This window comes from Ammospiza caudacuta, chromosome 4 (assembly GCF_027887145.1).
Source record: "Ammospiza caudacuta isolate bAmmCau1 chromosome 4, bAmmCau1.pri, whole genome shotgun sequence".
Lineage (NCBI taxonomy): Eukaryota > Metazoa > Chordata > Aves > Passeriformes > Passerellidae > Ammospiza > Ammospiza caudacuta.
Genome location: NC_080596.1, coordinates 27,146,670 through 27,169,354, shown reverse-complemented (window position 1 = coordinate 27,169,354; position 22,685 = coordinate 27,146,670). Strand labels below are relative to the sequence as shown.

The window sequence follows — 22,685 nt, the reverse complement described above, 5'->3', positions numbered from 1 at the left end:
TAATAAAACATGGAGTAGCAATTTTTATTTAATTATTTATATAACTCTTCTGATATGTCTGCCATTTGTTTGAGGCCTTCATTACATTTGTGGGTCCGTTAGTTTCATTTTGAGAAAAATTCATATTATTTTTTTCCCCTTATACTTGGAATTAAATGTCTGAGCTTGTTAGGGAGTACTGTATACAGCTGATTTAAAATAATAGCAACTATTTGAAGGAAAAGAGCATAGAGATTATGATCTTTCTTACATAAATAAACCTGTGTGCTCCTTTATTGCAACAGACTTTTTTACCAGTGTGTGTTTTTCGTGTTGTTTCCTCTGGCAAGATGACTTTTGGTACACAAACCTTCCAGTACCTGAAGGTGGATCTACCTACTGATACCTTCATTCTTACTGCAGAATGAAACTTTTTACATTTGCAGTGATGAGTATTTTCCAGGTTTTTCATGTGCTTTTCAGAGTTAAACTTAGCTGTCAGAGTACTCCAAGGCACTAAATATAGCAGACTGTAGTTTCTGAAGTCTAGTTTAGAATGAATTTCCACATCTCAAAACTAGCACTAGATCAGAATTATGCCCACTCCTACTGCATTTCACTCTCCATTTCTGGTTCCCTGCATATTAATGATGATTCAGTGTGCCTTTTGAGCTTGGCAGTCTGATTTTTACAGCTAAGAGGTAAATCTAAATAACATGATTTCCTGAATTGAAAAACATAGATTTCCTCCTAAAGCAGATGTTTTTTATCAAGCTAGTGGTAGGATATTTCAAGGCAAGATTACTGTTCCTATTTCCATTTAAAGATAATGGGCTAAAAGAAAAGAACACCTTAGTATATTTGTATTTTGGCTGTTAAGTGTTGACTTGTTTCTCTGACAGCTTTTCTTTCACCTAAGGAATTTTGGATTCCAAACTTTTTATTAAAGTTGTCTGTGCTTTTGTGCTTTTAAAGGTTGAATGGTATAAGCAGATGTTAACTTTGTGGTTTGTTTTTTGTGTGTGTGTGCATTTTGGTGGCTTTTTTTTGTGTCGGGGTAGTTTCTTTTTTTATGGTTGTTCAGTTTTTAAAGTTTTGTTTGGTTAGTTGTTGTTTTATGTCTTTTTTTTTAATTAGTTAGTTTTTATCTTGATGCTGGTTTATTACATACCTTTCCTTTCAATTTTCCACTACTAGCTCCAAAATACTATGAAATATGACTGACTTCAGACACATTGATGTCAATGACAGGAGGAAGTAGAGCACTCTGCAGGTGTAGACCTTATCAGGGCAACAGAAAAGTTACTAGCTCTCCTAAATACTGCTCTTTATGAAGGTTATTCATGAAAGTGTGGCTCACATGGAGTACCAGATCCCAGGAGAGCTCACAGCTGACTCTCCTGTCTCTTCAGTCAGCTTGGTCAAACATCAGAGCTCATCTTGGTGAGGTTTGGTCGCTCAAGAAAAGATCTTGTCTGAAAACAGGCTCTAATGAACATCTAAACCTCTCTAAGATTTTGGATATTCTTCTCTCAAGAATTGAATACGTGTTTTTTCTGAGTCAGGGTTAAAGGCAAGTGTTTGAATCCTTATTAGCTTTTTATCTGCCCCTGAAGCAGATGTTTCCAGTTTCTCTTTTCAGTCTTTCCTCATAAGATCTATGGTCCAGCTGGTACATTTAATGTTACCCAGCATTTTCAGCAGCATCTGCAGCCACACAGTTGGATTTCCTTAGATCCAGCCCAGACAGAAGACTTGTCTGACCTCCGCAGGGATTTGTACACAGTTTTTAGAGCCTTCCAGACTTGAGGTTTCATCTTTTATCCCCTCCATAACCATAAAAACAGAGGTTATTGTAACTGGCAGATGCTCAGTTTATGAAGTGCAAACAGGTTTAGAATAACGTGTGTGCAAGTGCCCAAGGTTAGATACTCAAAGTAGTAAAATAAATTTAAGTTCACATTGTATGGAAAATAACTTTTCTACGTTGTTTGGATTTTCAAACTAAGTATGAAAACCTTTCAGTGTTCTGTTTTGTCCAGTGATATATGGCAGATTTAGCTCAGAATGATTTTCAGGCCCAATGAAATACCTCAATCCTTGTTAATACAATAGCACAGGTGTTTTATAGAGTTTTTTGTTTCTAAATTAGTTAGTAACTTCTTTAAAAAAAAAAAATTGATTTTCTTTCTTTCCCAGTTTGCTCTTCTCAGTGTGTGTAGCCCTAAATGCCACATTGAATTTGTGGCTCTGTGAAGCTGTCTATTCTACAGAATTTTAAATGTCTTCAAGGTGTTTTTTCTTCCTGCTCTAATCTTAATCAAATGAGCAGCCCTTGCTACTTACCTGGATTCCTTGGGAGCTTCAGCATCCTCCCCCCCTTCTTTTGTTCTCAGAAAATTTGATCATTAAACAATTAGATTCCAGGCAGAACAGCAAATGACACATGGATAATGGTGAAACTCCCACATATAACCTGTTGAGTCTTCACAGGGGAGTTATGTCATGCTAAATTATCTGCATGTGTTCCTGATTGTATTCTGGCAAGGATGAATGAGAGGCTGAGCATAATGGAGATCTTTATTAGAAGAGATGATGGACACATTAATTCTGGTGAATCCCACTCTCTGACAGAACTGTGTCTGCTGCCCTAAATCAAATTCTTTGTCAAATTAGCAGCTCAGAGAGCTGCCTGGTAGGCTGCTGCTGGAAAAGGATTTCCCATTTTGGTTTGATTCTGCTGCCTAATTTAGCCATCAGTTAACTAATCCTGGAACTACTCTGTGGATATGCTTAGCACTGCACCAGTTCTGAAGGAGCTGGGATTTGACCCCAGAGGGTAGATGGGGCTGCATAGTTCTGTGACCATGAATGCACGTGTGTATGTAGTGGTTTTGATTGTTTGTGAAATCAGTATTTCCATCACCCTCTTTCCAGGCACAGTCCCTAAGAGCTGCTTTTGTGCTTTCTGAGTGCAGAACCGGACCTTTGCCTCGAGGCTGCATCAAAGCTGGGCTCTGAATCTTGTGCTGTGGCACTGGGAGAGGTGAACTCGGAAGATTGGCGGAATAAAATTCAGCAGTTCCGGAGGCTGGTCATGGAAATCAAAGAGGAGAGACCATCAGATGAAGCACGACAGTTTTTCCCTTCATCCCAGTTAGACAGTCTAGGAGAGCCCCAGTTTACCAGTAAGTGCATGTATTTTATGGAATGGTACAATAAAAGTGGCCCAGTCTCTGTGGCAGTTCAGATAGTGTCACAAGCAGGGTACGAAATGCTGTTCAACTTCTTGCCTGTCAGAGTGCAGTTTAGAGGAAATAAACTGATGAAAATTGTCTTTACATTTTTTCCCCAATATGTTTTGGTTTATGCACATAACCTTCAGGGGAACAAATGTGGGATTTCTGTGTTTCTGAGTTGTTCTCTCTAACCTATTTTCTTTTATAAGAATTAAAGCATTTTTTCCTCTTTTATGTCCTACATGAATTACTGTTTAAAATATAGTCTGATAATGTTGATGAATGTACAAATCTTTAGTGATACTTGAACTACTATCACAGGTCTGTTCTATGTGATGGAAAAGCAGTCTGGGGATTTGAATGCAAGTGCCTGTATGTTGAGTTGTATTTGGTGGTGCACTGCAGTCAGAAGGCTGTATGTCAGTTGCCCAGTCACTTAATGCTGTGGCCAGCATTCATGAAGGTGTTTCAGGCCAATATGGCAGAGTTCAACTCAAATTTATTAAAGCTCCATTAAAAAAAAAAAACAACAAAAACCCCCCCCTTTTTTTTTCTTTTTGACCTATCTAAGCTCTGCAGCTGTAATTTCCCTCGCATAGATGTGAATGAATAGCTACACTAATGAGAACAGTGTGAATCTAGACTTAGCAGCATAATGTTTTTATGGAGCAGACATAGCTATAATTTTGGGGTGATTTTTTTTGTTTGTAGGTTTTACAATTTTTTTTAAACAAAAATCTTACTCCAGTTCATATACCAACTATGATCCTTCCCATCAGACCAATTTCTTCAATACTGACCAATAATGAATAATGCTTACTAGAGAATACAAAATGTCAAAAAGAGAGTTTAACTTCTACAAGTTAATTGAAACTAGTTGTGATCCAATTAGTTTGTGCATCAGGTAAACACCAAAGTGGTATTCACCTATCCCTCCTCGCTTCCTACTTTTCTCTTGTTGCATCTCTGTGATTCACTCCTTTATTTTAGCATAAGAAAATATTGCCCTTTGCAATAGAACATAATTCCACAATGGATTAAACTGTTACTGTCCCAGTTTTGTAAGAAGAGGAATTAATGTGTTTGTTCTCCAACAAAAGAAGTTGGGCTCATTGCTATACAATTTGTGGATCAATAATGTGTTTATATTTTACTCTATTAACCTGATCTACCTACTTTCACTAAACATGGAGTTTGATTTAATGTGATGACATACCTACTTAAAAATTTCTTATGAGACTTAATATTTTCCCAACTCATATATAGTCAGTCACTGTGACTGGAAATCTTACAAGTAACACAGCCATGAAAACCTGTTTTTTTACCCTAGTTTCCTTTCCCAGCAGCAGCAAGTTTCCATTAAGAAGGAAGTCTTCTTCAAAAGTAGCCTTTTTTCAGGCAGGTATTTAATCCAAGTTTGCTTTGACCATGAGTTTCTAACATAGAATGTTACTTCAGTGGCAATGGCAGTAGTTATAGGCATGTCAACGTTTTGCTGTGCATTAATTTGATTTCCATGTCTTGCCTTTTATCTCTAATATTTTTTTTCTTGACCTTTTAAGGTATTCAGAGAATTGCAAATGAGCCAAAGCTGGAGTTCAGTCTTGGTAAGATACAATTTTGAATTTTTGAAATTATAATGGCCTGTGTGTGAAAAGTTTTTATGTATATAGTGCTATACAGTGTAGATGTGACCTTTTTAAAAAATTGAAGGTCTAGATGGGAGAAGTGCCTGTGTGTGCCTTTTTAAACACTGATTTTAGTTTCTTAATTGGTTGGAATGGCTAAAGGTTTATTGAATTTTCGAGTGCTGTGCTGCTCTACCAGGGTGAAAATCTGCCCAACAGCTTTGTGAATGTAGTTTACTACTTATTTGGAAAAAGACATTTAATTTGAAGTTTTTGAAACCATATCCAGATAAAAGGACTGTTGCTTTAGAACAAACTTTAATCTAAATGTGATGTTATTTGGTAGTGTGGAGGCAATGTAAATATTTACCTGACTTTGCCATTTTATACTTAGTAATACTTAGTGTACTTAAAAATTAGTATATGAAAATTATATATTGTTATAGCATGTAGCAGAATTGTTTTGGGATGGATTCTATCAGCTCAAGCTTCCCATTCCATTTAGAAGTACAGAATAATTCAGATTGAATAATGGTATATTTGTAATACAAGTCCAAGGAGCACAATATGTCAGCTCAAACTGTGCAAAGCAAGCTTGGCTACTTTTCGCTATTCTTTCAGTGCAAAAGCTTTGAAGCCTTTGAAATACTAAGTGAAATAATTATTTGCTGTAGAAGCAGTGAACACAGAAATTCTGTGTGGGAAATAAGAACATTGGTTAGTGGCTCCACTCTCTTTGGGGTCTTTGCCAACTGAAATGATCCTGTGATTACTCCCCGCTCCTGCGTATGGGAAAAGAACACAGTCACAAATAGTGACTTTTCAAATATTTGAATCTACGTGCTTTCTGAACTAAAACTTGTCAAATTTGTTACAATGTTTACATCCATATGACCTGTGAATATATCTCTGATGTTGTGTAGCAGTACACTAAGAGACTTTTACTCAGTGTTATTCAGTATCTGTTAAAATTCACTCTGGTATAAAAACTTTTATGGCATCTGTTGCAAAAAACGTTTAAGTGTAAGAGGGAGAGGGAAATACAGATAACTGTGAGCAGAATATTATATAAGTATGAATTAGACTGCTCTATTTGGAGAATTTAAATAGTCTACAAACAAATGTCCTTCAGAAACTCCAAACACAGCAAACATGAGTGATGTGGCTCCTGTGGTTCTGTTTTTGCTCCTTGCATTTTGGGGGCTTCTTTCCTGGCCTTGTCCTTGGAACTGGGTTACACTCAGCTTGTGTGCTGCTGCAGCTACACTGGTTGGAAAGCTGACACCTTAAAACTGTGCCCTTTGAGGCAGACACAGTTCTATTTGATACAGCTATTTTTAGAATACCTTACATTTTATCTGTGTATTTTTTATCTCTATGTCTTTTAAAAATTAGGTAGTTATGGCATTGCAAAGAATTTTGTCGAGTAGGTTATGGGGTTTTTTCTGTATGGACTATTTCTGCAGAAATTGTTGAATGTTGCATGGAACAAAGGCCTCATTCTGTTGGTGGGAAATCACCATGTTATTTAATCATTAAGAGCAGGTTTAACTTTTCTGTGCATTTCTATTTACATTTTATAGGTGATGTGACTGTAGTATTTGGGCAGAGCCAGTAATTGCAGCATTCCAGCAATAACAAACTCTCACAATGACTCAGGTGTAGGGTGGGAGAGGGAGGAAGGTGCTACAGGCACTGACGGCAAATTAGATGAGCAGTGCTTCAGGAAAAGTTGCTTTCAGTGATAAATGTGCTCCAGCAGGCAGAAGTGTAAAAACAAAGTAAAGAGTTGTTTGGGCTTGTGCTGGATGGATCTCTGTTCACTCAGTGTCAGTGTTTGTGTTTTGCATTGGGCTGTTCCTAGTTGGCATTTATGTTCTGTGGTTTGTTCTGCAGCAATATTGATTGACTTGTGATTTTATACACTGGATCCTGCTGCTGCTCAGGTAACAATTAGGAGTAGCAGCATAAACCTCTTGATTTTGGCTGATAGTCCTGTCCAGAGTCCTAAGTCAGGAATATTTGGCAACACAGGCAATTGTATAAAGGTGATTCTTAGTGTCTTGAACCTTAAGTAGTAGTAAATATTTAAGCATAACACATTTGCATTAGGGGAATCCACCTTCAGTGACTGAACAGTCAATGAAATTCTTAGCAGTTATCCTTCTGACTGGAATATCAGCATTCCCATGCCAACACTTCCCAGCTCCAGCAGCCCCGGTCACCAGCACTGTCATATTGTTCATATTCGTATTTGTTATGTAATCAATATTATTGCATTAGTTAAGTAGCATCCTTACATGTATATATGCAAATAGACATTTGCTTCTAGCATTTGAAATACAAATGTGTTTAAATACATTAAAAAAATTGTAACATAATTGTAGTTTAAGTCTCTTGTCACTTGTTGGTCAACAAATAACATTCAGAAGTGGAACTCCAGTAACTAAAACAACGTATAGCTTTTAAATGATATTTGAGTGCTGCCAAATACATGAGTTTTATTTGGGGACATTATAACTAAGTGCTGCTGTTCAGTGTTGGAAGTTCTGATAACTGAATCTTGAAATAGTGATATTAAAATTCTTCCTAGAGTTTTGTATTTTGTTATGGTAGTTACCTTGCAACATCCTATGTCCATAATACTCTGGAAAGCATTCCTTTCATATAATGTCTAAATATTGCCTTCTCTTATTTTATTTGAAAGTGCAATAAAGTGCTGTCTTTTTTCTTTTTCCCTGAGGTTAAAGCAAAGAATAAACCTGTGTTCTGTATGCAGTTCCATGAAGCATTGGGAGGAGGATGTGAAAGCCTATGCAGGGTGATGAGTAGAGAGGAGGAGCAGGGCAAAAGGAATGAACCCAGATACTGGGCCTGAATAACAAACCAGTGAAACTGATAAAAATCTTTCCCATGACTTTGAAGTGTGCGGTTTTAGATCTTACATGTATGTTTATTTTGAAACTGCTCTTCTTGGTTGCTTGTCCAAAATATCCCAGCCCTTGAGTCCCAGATCTAAATAAATATGTTGTGGATTCCTGACTTCAAAGTGGCTGTGCTATATCAATGTGAAGTATGTGAGCCCAGCTGATGTACAAGGTTATAGTTATGGGAGATAAATTATATTGTGCATTTTGAACACTATTGTGAAGTTTTCAAGAGCTTGTGCTTTTGTAAGGGTATTTGATAGTGAACTGGCAAAGCAGCACAAGAAAATTGCAACAATCAGGAAAATGAGGGAACAGGGTAGAATGTATAGTTAGTGGTCAAGGTGCTCAAACAGAAACTAGGTAATGAACATGGTGTTAATAGGGAGAAATAAATCAGAGGAAAAGAGGAAATAAGTTTGTTAGTTACTCTCTCAGTAACCATTTCCAACACATTTCCAAACTTTTTTTTTTTTTGCAAATATATTAGATCCATGAATTTTGATGGACTGTTCTATTGTTGAATGACCTCTAGGTACTTTTCAAAGTGTAGAGTAATGTAAATCTTATGACTATGTTTTTACAAAATCTCACTAAATAGTGCACAAATCGCAGAAAACTTGAGCAAGTGTTTGAAAGAATTAAAATTAAAAATTTCTAGGTGATTTGTTTATTCTTTTCACCAAATTGATACAAAAGCAGTCTACCTGTAAATGCTGAAGTTTTTATTCTCCACGATGGTATTTTTCCCCAAGTGATATTGTGATGCCATCCCTTTGGAAAAGGTCTTGAAGCAGATTTAACTCTGCCCACTGAAAATAAATCGTATATTGATGCTGCTCAAAGAGCATGACTAAATGATTTTTCCAATTCTGAAACATAATCTGGAGCTTTTTCAGCAGCAGCTGTTCCTGGAAGAATGATAAGCAGAAATACTGGTTTTATCCTTACCACAAACTTGAAGCCAGTCTTGATCCCAGTAGAATTTGCCCATTTGGTTATCCTTCTGCTTCATCAAGTTATGAGTTGGTGAATAAATGATGCTTTGTTGTGTTGGCCAAATAAAATTGTAAAAAAAGTTGTCATCGCGCTTTTGAGTAAATCTAAAAAGTGATCATCTCCCTGTGAATCAAACTCAGTGTCACATATTGCTCAGGGATATTTCTCCCTCAAAAAAAGTTGTGTTTGCCATGTTAGAAACAATAGCAGCAATAATATAAAATAAAGGCGGGGTTTGTGAGTTTTTAATTTTATTTGTTCATTTTGCTCTTTTTGTTGTAACAGTTTCCTGAATTTTGCTTGAGTTTGTTCTGGTCCCACACAAATTCCGTCTTCACCAAACCAGCTAGTCAGGTTTGTTTTTTCCCCCTCTTAGTTTTACTGATGTATCTTAGGTACTGTTACATCACAATAACAAATAGTAAAGAAAAGGCAATTTAAACTCATCATAAAAGATTCAGGATGTAGAAAAGCTATCACATGATTGGAAAGAATGCTCTTGTTTTCCTCTGGGAGCTACTGGTTTGACTTCTGGCTGCTTTGAGACTTTTGCAGCATAAGATGCCTTAAATGCAATTTCTTCTTAGTAACTTTTTAAATTTTAGTGAATTTTAAAATTTGTACCTGTAGGCACTGTAATTCTAGAAATCTATCCTTCAGCCCCTTTTAGGGCAGGGATTGTCTTCATTTGCACTGCAGCTAGAGAAGCAGGATGCTGTCACAGCCCTTAAATATTAATCTGTACTAATTGTAGGGCTTACTATGCAAGGACTCAAAAATTCCAAACATGAAACTTGGGAAGATATGTGAACAGTTAGTGCTCTCTGTGCTTTTTGCATATTAAGAGAAACTGAAATTCTTTTTTAATAATATATACTTTACAGTTAGAGTTCTTAATGAAATTATCTGTATAGAGAGTTATATGTATATATATAGCTATTCTGTGTAGTCCATAAATATGAATTTTTTTTGTTGCTGAAAACCCATTACATCTTGTGTAGCATTACTCATTTTTGTTGTCTACTTTGTTTCTGAGTCAGTAAGCAGCAATTCCTAATAGAAGTAGTCGCAGAAATATTTCCAACTTGTCAGCATCCATTGATACTTAATGATTTTCATTAACCAGCTTTGACTTGTGTAAATTCAATTTCTGTGTAGGTGTTAGAGGTTAAAATTCCACATTACAAGGTGCTGTGTAGCAGTTAGTCCCTGTGGTGGGCTCGTTAAATGCAGGGTCAGAGCAGAGGATGAGCCAGCATGAGGGAGCAAATCATTACTGTCTGAGTATATTTCAGTGTGATGGATTTACAGCAATCTGCTGATGTAAGTAGTAAGAAACATGAGGGTGTTTTGAGTATCAATATTAAACCCAGGTGCAAACTGAGTTTCAGGCAGTTTTCTTCCATTCTGCTCCATGACATTGGAGTATTTTCTGTTTCCAGAAGCTTTTGTGAAAAAAAAAAAAAGTGTTTGAACTACTGGGAGAAAGTGGTTGATGACCTTGTAAATATAAATATGTATAAATAAGGGCTGTGACTAAGGGAAGCTTATAAATCTAATAGCCTAAAGATTCTCACAATGACTTTCACATGTTTTGATATAAACACTTATCTAGAGATAAATTTTGAATAGCTGTGGCTAATCTGTTTAGAGAGGAGTTTGTACATGCCTGAATTTTAAAAGCTGTTTAACAGTTGAAAGGGTTTTTTGGAATTTAGCCATTCTGAGAGACAGGGGTTTATCATCTTAGCTCTTGAGTGATGCAGCAGATAATAGGATTAAATTCTGTCAGAAATGTACAAATGCTGAAATCTTGTCACTTATAAAACTGCTGCATTTATAAGTCCATGGAAAAAAAAGAAGGATAAGACTAGGCAGGACATTTCTTTTTCAAACCTTAAATAAAATTGGTAGACTTCTTAGTAAAATCAGGTATTTTTCTTGATATTGAAAATGCTGCTTTGGTGTCTATGGCATGTTTTTCTTATAGACTTTGCAATTGCTGTCTCATGCTTGCAAAATTCCTTTTTTTCCAGAATTTCAGAGGCAAAGCTGTGTCTGTGCTGGAAATAGTTATGTTTTCTGTGGAGAGGGGTTCCAGTTCAGTATCCCAGTGAGGCAGAGTGCTAGAAACAGATTAATGACAAGAGCTCAGTCTTAGCATGGGTTCATCCACCTCATTCCATGCTGCTTTGCCTGAACTATTTCTGGTTTCTGATGTAAAACTTTCATAGCTATCAGTAATATAATGGTAATTTGTAAGGCTGATTCAAAGCTATATATGGAAAAGGGTTCCAAAATTACTAAAGAATTTATAGATATAGGTAGAGATTTAATGCAATTCTCTCAGAATTGAGATTTCTCAATTTTTTCTCACTTAGGTATTAAAAAAACATCAAAAAAGAACTAGTGGGTACCTTAATTTGTCCTTTAGTATTTTCACAAGCATTGTGCTTGACTTCTGAATTATTAGGCGTTCTGGAGAATGTGACATTAATTTTTCAATTATTCTGATGAAATGGAAAAAGCGTATTTTTAAACTAGTTCATAGGAAAATAGGATTAAAGATCATTGCATGAGAGAGAAGCTATTTTTGGCACATGCTGCTGCTGTTTTTTCATCATTATTTTTCTCTTCCTGCTTTTGCCCGAAAATATTCCTCCTACTGTGCATACTTTCTCCTATTTGCCGTGCCAGTCTATTGCTCTCTCCAGTTGAATGTTTGAACCTGATTTTCCCAAATGAGGCTCTTCAGAAATTCCCTAGGATGGCTCCCACGTGGGTGTGGTAGATCTCAGCAGGACATTTGACTTGCTGTTTGTGCGTACACAAATGTGTGTGCATCATTTATTAGATCCTTATTGAGAATATTGTATTGGTCCTTATTGAGATATTTGTACTCAGAGAGACAAACAAGGATGAGGTGTTCCTTTGTTAGGGAGAGATCTGTAAGACTTCCTTACCCATCACAACTGTGATTTGGATGGCAGTCCTGGCCCTGCTGCTGCCTACTACCCTTTCTGTGCCTCTCAGGAAGCTGACATTTTAACTCTTCAGAATGCAAGAGATTATTTTTGTCCTAACTCCTTAACTGTGCTGTTGTCGGGGAAGCTTAAAAGATATGCAGTGTTTGCATGTTTTCAGCAATAGACCTTGGTCTTCTCCGCACCTTCATAAATCTTTTAAAACTACACTGTTTCTTCTAGAAACAGTGCTTTTTTCATCAAAATGCAAAGTGTAGTGGCATTAAAGTATTAAATTTTATATCTACTTAGAAAAGAAATTGTGTGTACCACTAAGTTTGCTGAAGAGCCGTTTTTGGTATCCCTGGTTGTGTGCTTCAGTGCCTGACATCTTCGTTTTCTCTGCTGCTGCCTAATTGGGCCTCACAGTCCTGGGATTTTTTTCCTAGGCATGAATGAAAAATAATTTTTATTTGGAATTACTGGACAGGGATAGTTGGGATTTTTTTTTACTGTGAGGGTGGTCAGCCACTGGTGCAGTGCTTGGAGGAGGTTCTGAAGTCTTTGTCCTTGGATGTTGTAACACCCAAGTGGATGCAGCCTGCTGTGGTTGACCCTGCTTGGACAGGGGGGTTGGACTTGTTAAACTTGAGGCTGATTCCAGAATCTCTGTGCCTGGAATTTGTCATGTAACTTTCCAGAAAGAGTTTGGTGGCTTCTTACAGCTGGTAGTGACTGGTTTGATGTGAACTCCTCCAACATTCTGTACTGTGTATGGACAGTAAGGTGTCTGTTGGTCCTTACTGTTGTTGGTACCTAGCTTGTGATCTAAAAAGTTCTCAAGTTCTCTAAATAATCACTCACAGTTATGTTGAAATTTGACCATTTAAAATGTTTGCTCGCTATGTGGACTCAAGCTGTTCTAGGGAATGTCACCTTGCATCATAATTAAACCGTTATGTGGGGCACGCTGAAGACATCATGAAGGGTTTAAGAGCAGCCTGAATAGCCTTTCTTTTTGGGCAAAAAGAGTCAGGACTAGATAGAGTCAGCAATTGTTAAAATAGTTTTGTGGATGCTCTTGGCCTGGATAATATGTTACTGGTGCTCATTTTTATGAATTTTTGTATATGTGCAAAATCTTTGTTGTTTATTCTTTCAAGGAACAGTTATTCATGGAATATTCGCAAAATGAAAGCTTGAAGAAAAAAATATATAGTAAACTTGTATTTGCCGAAGTGGTTTTTGCAGGAATAAAATTGAAATGGAGTTTTACCCTGATTTTAAACTCTGCAAAGAAAAGAATTTGCATCAAAGACAAAATAAACTGCTGATGGCTATTAAGTGATTAGTGCCCTTTTTCCAATGGGGTGGACCTCAGTTCTGGAGCGATCATGGACAGCAACCCGAGTTCAGTGGTACTGGAATGTAAAAATACATACGTAAAATACCAAATTACGATTGTTTTTTGTGCCCTCTGTGCCTGCTGACATGAAAATCTCCCTTCTTTTGCAGTCAAGGTGAGACAGCTTTGAGTGGATACAACAGACTCTCAAGTCTCCCTCTCTCTTGTGTATTTGCTTGCAGCTTTTTGTGGTTTGCAGCTGTTCTGTTAGCGAACTTTTCAACTTTTTTTACTGTCACTTTTTGCAGTTGATCTTTTCTAGCCTTTAGCCCAGACTGTAGAGCACTTAATGAAAAATTACCTAGGGAATTCCTTCTGTCTCTTTCCTTGTGTCTTTCTCTGTGAAGGTATAATCACCTCATAATTGCAAAAGGGTAGAGATTATTTGGAAGACAAAAAGCAAGCAAATTATTTAGAGGTTATAGTAGTCATGGAGTTGGTGCTTCTTGTGCAGAATGGTAATGACTAAACAGAAATGGAACAGCTCCCTGTTGTTAGGCCAATAATATATTAACTGAAAACATTTTTAATAACTCAAAGCATGATAGCTCTTGACGTTTTTCACTCTGTGCTGCATTAGCTGAACCTTTGTGTTTCAAGTGGCAGTTGTTAAATACATCTCTGAATGTGCCTGTACAAATAATTGTGGTAATACTTTCATGTTGTAAGACATTTCCCAGTGGACTTGTTTTTAATCCGCATATGTGGAAACAGAAGTTACATAAATAGAAAAACATTGAATTAATAGAAGACTAAAGTAATCTGCTCCTTTTGAACACATTAGTTATAAATGTACTTATTTTTGGAAATTTTGAAATGCATGGTCTGTGGTGAGATTTGACTCAAGAATCAGGTTCTTCTGCAGGCCCTGAGAAAGCTGAAATTCTCCTAAATGCAGCAGCAGCACAAAATCCCACCCAGCAGGCGATGCAGCATGACTGGCAGACTGACCTGAGGTGCTTTGCTGAAAACAAGCAAAATGCTTAAGAATGCTTTTCTTCATTGTTTCACCCTTACCTGCTGTGGCAAATAATTTTTATTATTTTAATAGTCCAGTTATGGACACTTTAATTATTATTATCAGCCATATTTTCAGAGTGGTTTTTGCCTGTTATGTGGAATATAAAACTGCTGTGTTATAAAGAAGCATTTTAAAAATTTACTTCAGTCTTGTTCCAATGTTCAAAACAAGCTAAAACTTCAATCTGGAATTCTCTTGCTTTTAAGATTGATTTCTGAGAGACTGAAGGTGTGTCGAATTTCATTGTGATGAGTTAAGAAGAATTTGGTCTTAGCATTTCTTAAAGATGAGAATTCCTCATACCTGAGAAGCTGAGGATTTTTTGTAGGATTGTGAATTATCTGCTTTAAAAACTGAAGTGGACTAGCACTGTTCTCAGCTTTGAGATGAGGAGCTGCAATACGTAGGTAATTCAAGATTCAGATCTGTAATCTACCAAGGGGTATCTCTGAAGAGGCAAATAAAAGTTTTTGGGGTTTTTTTTGGTTGTTGTTGGTTTTGGGTGATTGTTGTTGTTTTTATCATTTTTTGTGTCCTCTTAATCCTAAAATATTATTTCTTTGTACAAATGAGTGAAAATAATTTAAAATTTTATCTCTGAAGAAGTCGGCTATGTCTTTACATGTGTCAGCATATCAAAATCAAGGCAGTTTCAAATATATTACTGTTGCATGTAAATAGCCATTGTTCACCCTTGAAGAAACTTCTGCTGGAAATTAGAGTGTATTTATAGTACAAGGATTAAATTTTCTGTTTTGGGTCTTACTCCTTTGTAAAAATCATGAATGTCTCCCCTTTAAAATCTTCAAAATGCAAACGGCAGAGTTGAAAATTTAGAGTAATAATTATGAGCCAGTGTCTTGGGGAGGAAATGATCTTGGTTTTGATATTGAAGAAGCTACGCATAGAAATATATTTGCATTTAAAAATGTTACTTTGAAATAACATCTAGGCAATGACAACAGCTACAGTCACTATGGTGTTTTTTACCCTGTATTTTTAGAAGGGTGTTGGTCTGTACCACCAGAGTTTTCATGGCTGAGGTACATTTTTTGGAGAAGTTCAGGAGTAAAGGTTATTCCTCCAGAATACACAAGTAAACAAATGCAGGATGTTCGTGGGAGATGGATTCCTTGAAGCTCGTCCTCTGACATGATCCTTGACCTCTGAGGTCTTATTATTTCTGGACTCTGTCATTTATGGGAAAAAAACCCATATTACATTTTATAAAATTGCTTGTGAAGTTCTACTTTGTTATGTTGCGGTACTAAAGCAATCTGAATTATTGGTCAGAATGACTGCTTCAAAATCCTCTGAGGAGTTAATCATTGTCTTTTATTTGGACTTCTAATTTAGGTATTAATCCAGAATTTCTGTCTTTTCAAGCGAGTCTTCCTTATGTTGGAACATCTCCTTTTAACTACAGCTTGAATGCAGATTATTTAACATTTATCAAGCATTTTCCTACCAGCAAATTTAATCATTACTGGACTAAAAGTGATTATTCCGGATTGCAGAAATCTATTTTCTCCTTTGATTAAAAGTGTGTCTTATTCTTCTTTGCCTTGTCTTTGAAGTACATTTTAGTCTCCTTTCCTTTGAGATGTGTGGGTTTTGTTTTGCTGAAAGGTCACCTCTGGCATACTGGAGAGATTAGTCAGTGGTTTGCATTGTGTTTTCTGTAGAAGATCATCTTTTTAGGCTATCTCACTGGTCATTTTCAACATCAGACACTATGCAATGAGAACAACTGTGAATCAGCCTGACATTTAGCAATCCAGCAGAGTGGGGGGTTAAAATGAAAAAAAAAAAATTACAAACATACAGGTAAATAATAGGCTACCTACTTTTTTTTAAAGGCCATATTTTACCTCTTTTGAGCACTACACATGGAGAATACTACAGGGCTCAAACATTCTTGCTGTCTTCCCTCAGGGTATGTTAAGGAGGTGGTTTTGGTGGGGGTTTTTAATTATTTTATTTTTGGGGGTTTTGTTTGAATCTTATGAATTTGAAACTACATGACTTTCTTGTCCCCTTACTTGGCACAGTGAAAGGAAGGAGCACAGCTCTTCTCACACAGATGAATTCTAAGGCTGTTCAGTAAGACAGTAGACCTATAGTTTGCTTTTATTATTGTGTGTCTTTTATTTTGTGAGTTACTGTTGTTAATATAGCTCCCTACTGCTTCATGTCCCGGCACCTTCATTTGATTACCTTTAATATGTAGCATTTTTACTTAAAGAAGGAATTAATAGTTTTATTAACCAGCAGAGTCTCATAGGTATCAGGGCTGTGGCCACACATCAATTTGCTGACAATTAATTCCAGAGCTGTCTCCAGAGAGTTTTACACAGAGTGCTTAATGCAGCATCTAAGCCTGCAGCATGTCTTAGGTGTACTTATGTTTTGTGAGGGGAGCTGCTTTCCCCATCAAGTGTGAAATATCTTGTGAAGATGCATATGATGACGTGGGTTTGGAGCCAGGCTAAGCAACAGCTGAATTTTCTTTACATGTTAGAAAAGAATTCTGTCTCTGCAGTCAGTCAATACTTCAGGCTGAGGATCAAGCCCATGTAATACTACACCTGACAACTGGTATGGCAGTGAAAAAATGCTCCTGTCAAAGGAAGCAGTGTGAATGGTTGTAATAAAAACAGATGTGGCAGACTGAAAACTTTGAGACTTGGCACTTTTGTTTCTTTTCATTTTCTTGTGGTGTTGCTGATGTACTTTTTTACATTTATTTTATTTCCAAAGAGATGTAAAATGTTAGCAAACAGAACAATATATATTTTAAATAAAATTTGAAAAAAATTGTTATAGGTTCTTATTGATTTTTGTTGAGATGCCAGCTGCACTCATCATCTTATTTCAGATGAAGTGATTACCAGTATAAGCTTATAGTATGAAGAAGGTAATAGTTCACAGAAAAATGGAATTCTGCTTACCATTTGCAGATCTTCTGATTCTTCATTTGGTACTTTAACTTGTAACCACTCTCTTTTTTGGATAGCTAGAAATCTGTGAGAGAAACTACAGCAAGATTACTTTGTACTTGATACGACAATATTAGGAGAAGGTGAAGGAGAAAATGGTATTTAGCTCTGTTTCCATGAAGATTCAAACCCTTAGGTGCTGTTCTGAAATACCAACAACCCCAAAATAAATTGCAGCCTTGGAATTGCAGTATCAAATTTTATTTTGATATGGATGTATTTTGGAGTAGTAATGTATAGCAAGTTTTTGTAAGGCTTCAAGCCCCTGCCCCCTTCTTTCTTAATTTCTCTCACTAGAAAACTGAAGATAAGAGCCTAAATATCATTAGGAAGTGGTGCCTTGCGAAGAATAGTTTTGAACAGAAGGAAAGAGGGTAATTGATAACCTAAAGCAAACAGCAAGAGATCTGCCTTGCTGTCACAAGTCTGCTGCATCTCTGAGAAAGCTTGCTGTGCTATTAGAGTCACAATGTGCTCAGTAAGGAAATCTTTTTGGGAAAAAATATTTTTGCAATTACTTGAAAGCGATAAGCAGATGTGTATTCTCAGATGCATTTTCAAAAATTACAGAAGTTTAAAAATTTTGATCAAAACCAGTTTGTTTCATTACTTGAGGAGCTTTTCTAAGCCAAGCTCTAAGTTCTCCTCATGTTGCTGTTGTGTAGCTGAAGCCTAGAGCATGAAGATGACGGAACTCAGTTCTCCACAACTGTATATAAAGCTGGAGGAAGATTGTGGATGTGCAGGAACCGATTGTCTGACGTTAGCAGCAGATCAATGCACAACAAATGTGAAATGTGAGCAGCACTGGATGGGTGCTGAACACACGTAAGCACGCCTTCCATCCTGCAGTGCAGAGATGATGCCTGAGAGCTGTGTTGATCCAGTCAGCCTGTTTCCTGAGCCTCTTGCATCTCTCATGCTTAAACCCCTAAGTGTACGGGGCTGTCCAGGCTAAATAGCAAAGCTAAAGAGGAAATAGGCCTGTTCTAGCGTGTCAAAAGAATTTAAACCCCTTTGCTGGCAGTGGGGGATGAAAAGTTACAAATTAAGCCTGTGCACTGCTAAGGAAACTTCTCAGTCCAAGCACCAGTCTGGCAGTGAGACTCCACCACCTGGGCTGGGATCAAACCTCCTTTGCAGATACACCCCCACACTCACACAGGCCTTAGTCTGCAAGAGATCACCTCTGGTTTGCACCCTGGTAATTCTAACCTTAGTCTGAGAGAGATCACCTCTGGTTTGCACCCTGGTAATTCTAACCACATTAATCGCTTCATCTGCAAATGAGATGATGAGTGCAGCTGGCATCTCCACTCATGGGCATGATCCCTTACCAGCGTACAGCATTTCTCCCCAGCAGCATTCATGTGTATCTTACTTCAGTGACTCATAGATAATCATGTTCTTTTAGCTGCAAATTAAGTGGCTAATGACTGAGGTTTTTCTGGGCAGCATACTGATAGATTATTTATGGTTAGTACTGTTAATATTGTTTTGTGCTTGTGGGGGTTTATTCCCCCAAAACCTGTACTTGTAGAGATGTCTTAGAGATTATTATTTTTAATGATTAATTTGGTAAGACTTCCCTGTCATCTTTCTCCTTGGATTACTGGTAGAAATTTTCTTCCTGCTGTTTGTTACATACCTCCCTGAAGGATACTAATTGTTTTATGTATGTACCTTTCCTTGAAAATATAACTAGGTTACTTTGGCAACCAGCTGTATGTTCTGGAGAACAGATATGTTATTTTTATAGAAGCCTCTCACCCCATGGGACAGGAACAGTGATCTTGAATGTCTCCATGGGTAAAAATCAATGGATCTTTACTTATTTGTATATATGCTCCAATGTTTTCTGTTGCCCTGAGTTTCTTTTCGTTATAGAGTTCACCTGAGTCTGAGCATCTATTTTGGTCACTACAATTAAAAGGTGTCCCTCCTAATGCATACCTGTTGCATGGCTGTGTAACTGTGCTCTCATTTTGTGATAGCATGGGCATTATAATTTTTGTGGCCACATCCATTTAGTCTTGCATGGTGAATTATTCTGGGAGTCCACATTGCAAATTGCCAAGTCTGGCATTCCCTTCTCTAACCGGTCCTTTTGCCCACTAAGGAATAGCTACACCTTACTGATTAGTTTATCAAGACAGACTGTACATTATTGTTTATAAACTAAGTTGCTCTGGGATAATAATGCTTCTGCACTGTTGATGAATGAGTAAAAATTTGAACATTACCTTCACATATAAATGTGCATGTGAGGCACAGGCTTTTCCCATGCCCCTTGCCATCAGATGCTACTAATTTTCTGTTGTTTGGACAGTGTACAAAATAGCATACCCTGGAGACAACAGGGCTGTGTTGTGAATTCCTGTTCCTAGCCAGCCCCTGGAATCTGTTTTGCTTTGGAATATGGGAAGAAATGAAGCTGTGGGGAAATGGTGTTTGTCCCTGGTTAAAGAAAGAGCTACCTTGCACACTGTGGTGTAGGCTGATACATACATTGTGTGAATCCAGAGTATGAGAAGACATTCACCAGTGTACTGTATTTTCCTCACTAGCAAAAATAAACTATTCAGTTTTAATGCCATTTCCCAATTTTTGATATCCTTCTTGGCTCATTTCCCAAACAACTCTGAGCTGGGAATGTCTTTCATTCCCGCTGCCTGTGTTGTTTGTTCTGGCTACTGGATCTTTTCCATTTCTGGGAGATGCTGCATCTCTCTGTTTCTCTGCTAGACTAATTCTTTTTTGCTCCAGTGGGCTTTGTGCTTGGAGCAGAGAGTGCAAAATGCCTGGTCAGAAGTGTTACAGTTTCAGGGAAGGTAGATGGTGAATTTCCAGGCTATTTCTATTTTGGGTTTTGTTTGTTTCCTTTCTTCTTACTGTTATATACTAATAGGTTTTTTTTAGTTTTTCTCTCTGTACTCTCTTCCAATATAGAAATAACATTTTTCAAAAATCCTCCAAGGTCCCATGAGGAAACAGTAACCAGTCTTTCACTTCTTTGTGTAGGCACACACTCAGAAGGGCAGAGGGCACTGCCATCGTGTCAGTGCAGCACAGAGAACAGTGAAATATCAGTAGAGGATTTGTTTCTTCCTGCTATCTTAACTTTTTTTCTTTGTTGATATTAAAGCATAAATTATTCTTAATGCAGTTCTTCCTTAAACATTCCTTGTACGCTGATAGGCTCAGCAGAGGTTTGGTCACCAGGGGAATGGATGACTCAGGCTTTTGCACTCTGAGTCAACAGTCACAATGAGTAGATTCACATACTTTGGCATGTAAGTACAAGCTGGTGCTTCATTTCACTGTGTTTTGTCGATGAATTTTTCCAGAGTTAATTCAGACATTCTGAAGCATTGAGAAATAACATAACCTGTGGTCTGCTTGGGGGTAGGTTATGGTGGAAAGTGAGTTGATGTTGTTACCTGCTCTTGCGGTGCTACATTTGCAGTTAAGGAAACAGCCTCAGAATGCCTTTCATGCTTGTGTTTTTATCAGTTTCTCTTTGAGGGGCATGCCTATAATACCTAACAAACTTGTTTAAATATATAGCATACTTTCCTAACTGTGTAATGTTTCACTTTGTCCACTTTGTTTCTTTGAAGACCTAAGGTGCTGATAGTAAAATTGTTCAAAGGGCGATAATGCAGCATGGGGCTGTGGAGCTTGCCAGGCTGTGAACAGGATATAACAAGCTTCAATTCTTTGGCATCAGCTTAAAAGTAGTCCTTTTGTTTTGTTAAACTTTTAATTTGGGCTGTTTTGAAGGGAAGTGATGTACTGTGGCTCAAACTGGCAACTTCTGTGTTCTTTACTGGGATAACTTTATTGAATATCCTCTCTGACTGAAAGGAGAGAGGTGAACAACGCTAGTCCAGTGTCACAGTAGAGATAAATAACACTGTCATCAAAGTAGATTCAGGTTTCATTTAATTTCATTTATCCTCTGCACTAGTGTTTCCCGAAGAGTTCTGATGCTTTATGCTGATCCTCCCTACTGGAGATATGCAGATGAGTTATTTTTCTGTCAGCTCTGTCCAATGAAATTCAAGATCATGCTGCTAGGCCACCTTTTTACCGGAAAAATAATCTAATGACTGGATTGCAGTACTGTCATGGAAATAAATTGCCTCCTATGTTCAGATAGCAGCAAGGTGGTGACCACTTAGTGCAAATCTTCTATTGTTAATGGTTTCTCAGTAGCATAAAAGCCTGTGCTCTTGGCAGCTAAAAGATTTAGTCACATCTAGATAATGTATTTGAGACAGGACACAACTAGATCAAACTATTATTTGTGAGGGTTTTGCCTCGATTCATCATGCGGTAGTACTTTTTCCAAGAGTTCAGCTGCAGAGCTCCTACCAGAGACACTGATAAGGTTTTTTGGGGGTCTGATTTTGTGTTTCCTAGGTGTCTCTGTGTGTCTTTGTTTTTCTCACTTTTGTTGCATTCTAGTGAATTGTGAGCTGGCTAGCCTTCCTGTGTGGTAGGTGTGAAAAATTGGACTGTCTCTCTGTTCCAGCCTCTGGCAGTGAACATGAGCTCTCTTGCCATTCCTCTGAAACTGTGCTACATTCTAAGAAGATGATTATAGAGTGCAATATTTAAGGGTTGTATGGTGGCATGAGATCAGGTTCTGTGGGGGGAACTGGCTCTATTTGGAAATCTCAGCAATCTGCTACTACTCGTGATCAGCTTTAGAGAGGACAAAGTCAAATAGTGTCAGAAGGTGTCTGCTGAGCCTTTTGTGCTTTGACAACTGCTTTGCACGAAGTCTACTGTAATTTTTAAGATGATGTCAAGTAGTGCTAGTATTCAGTCATTTTAATAAGGCAGTGAGTCTTAGCAGCAAAGACTTGCTGGCAACTCGCTGTTTGTGCCTGGTGCTGTTACATCAGCTCTTTTGTAAAGGCTTCATCATGCACAAACTTTTATGCTTATCCCACTTTTTCCGCCAAATTATAATAGGGGTCAATTTGAAACTATATACCAGGAGATTTCATTGGCAATTTGGGCTAAAGCAAAACCTTTAATCTCTGAAGGTTAGATTTAATTGTCTTCCTGCCTCTTTTAACTGTAATAAAAGAGTGGTAAAAAAAGCTTCATCTGGTTTTTCTGTTATTTACTCCAGCAGCAGGTTCAAGCCCAAAGGAAAAAAAAAAAGTGTAAAACAAGCTGACTTAGCCTTTTGTAGGTATCAGAGCTTTTCTAGCATTGGTTTCTCATCAGACCAAGCTTGCTTGCTGTGAGGATAATCTGACTCACCTTTTGGAAAGTTAAAGGTCAGCTGCACTTGAGGAAGCCCCTGGTAGGCAATGTAGGCTCATAGAAAATACTCTCAGCTTTCTCGACAATTACCCTCTCTGGACCATGGTCTTTGCTTGCCTCAGGCTTCTGTGAGCCCAGGATAGTTTATTGCCCTGCAGAAAGCACTGGGTAGATCCCACAGTGGTTTTCACTGCTGTATATTCCTGTGTATATATATATATATATATAGGTACGATATATAT

The 22,685-nt window shown here is 37.5% G+C and overlaps 1 protein-coding gene across 1 annotated transcript in view; it reads left to right on the top strand.

Annotated features, from left to right (window-relative positions):
* The window catches only part of INPP4B (inositol polyphosphate-4-phosphatase type II B), a 169,076-nt gene that overhangs the window by 24,776 nt on the left and 121,615 nt on the right, over positions 1-22,685 (top strand). Inside the window, exons 2-3 of the mRNA XM_058803042.1 lie at positions 2,958-3,167; positions 4,781-4,825. Coding sequence (XP_058659025.1) covers positions 3,077-3,167; positions 4,781-4,825 — 136 coding nt within the window. The 5' untranslated portion in view covers positions 2,958-3,076. The remainder of the gene's footprint in view (positions 1-2,957; positions 3,168-4,780; positions 4,826-22,685) is intronic.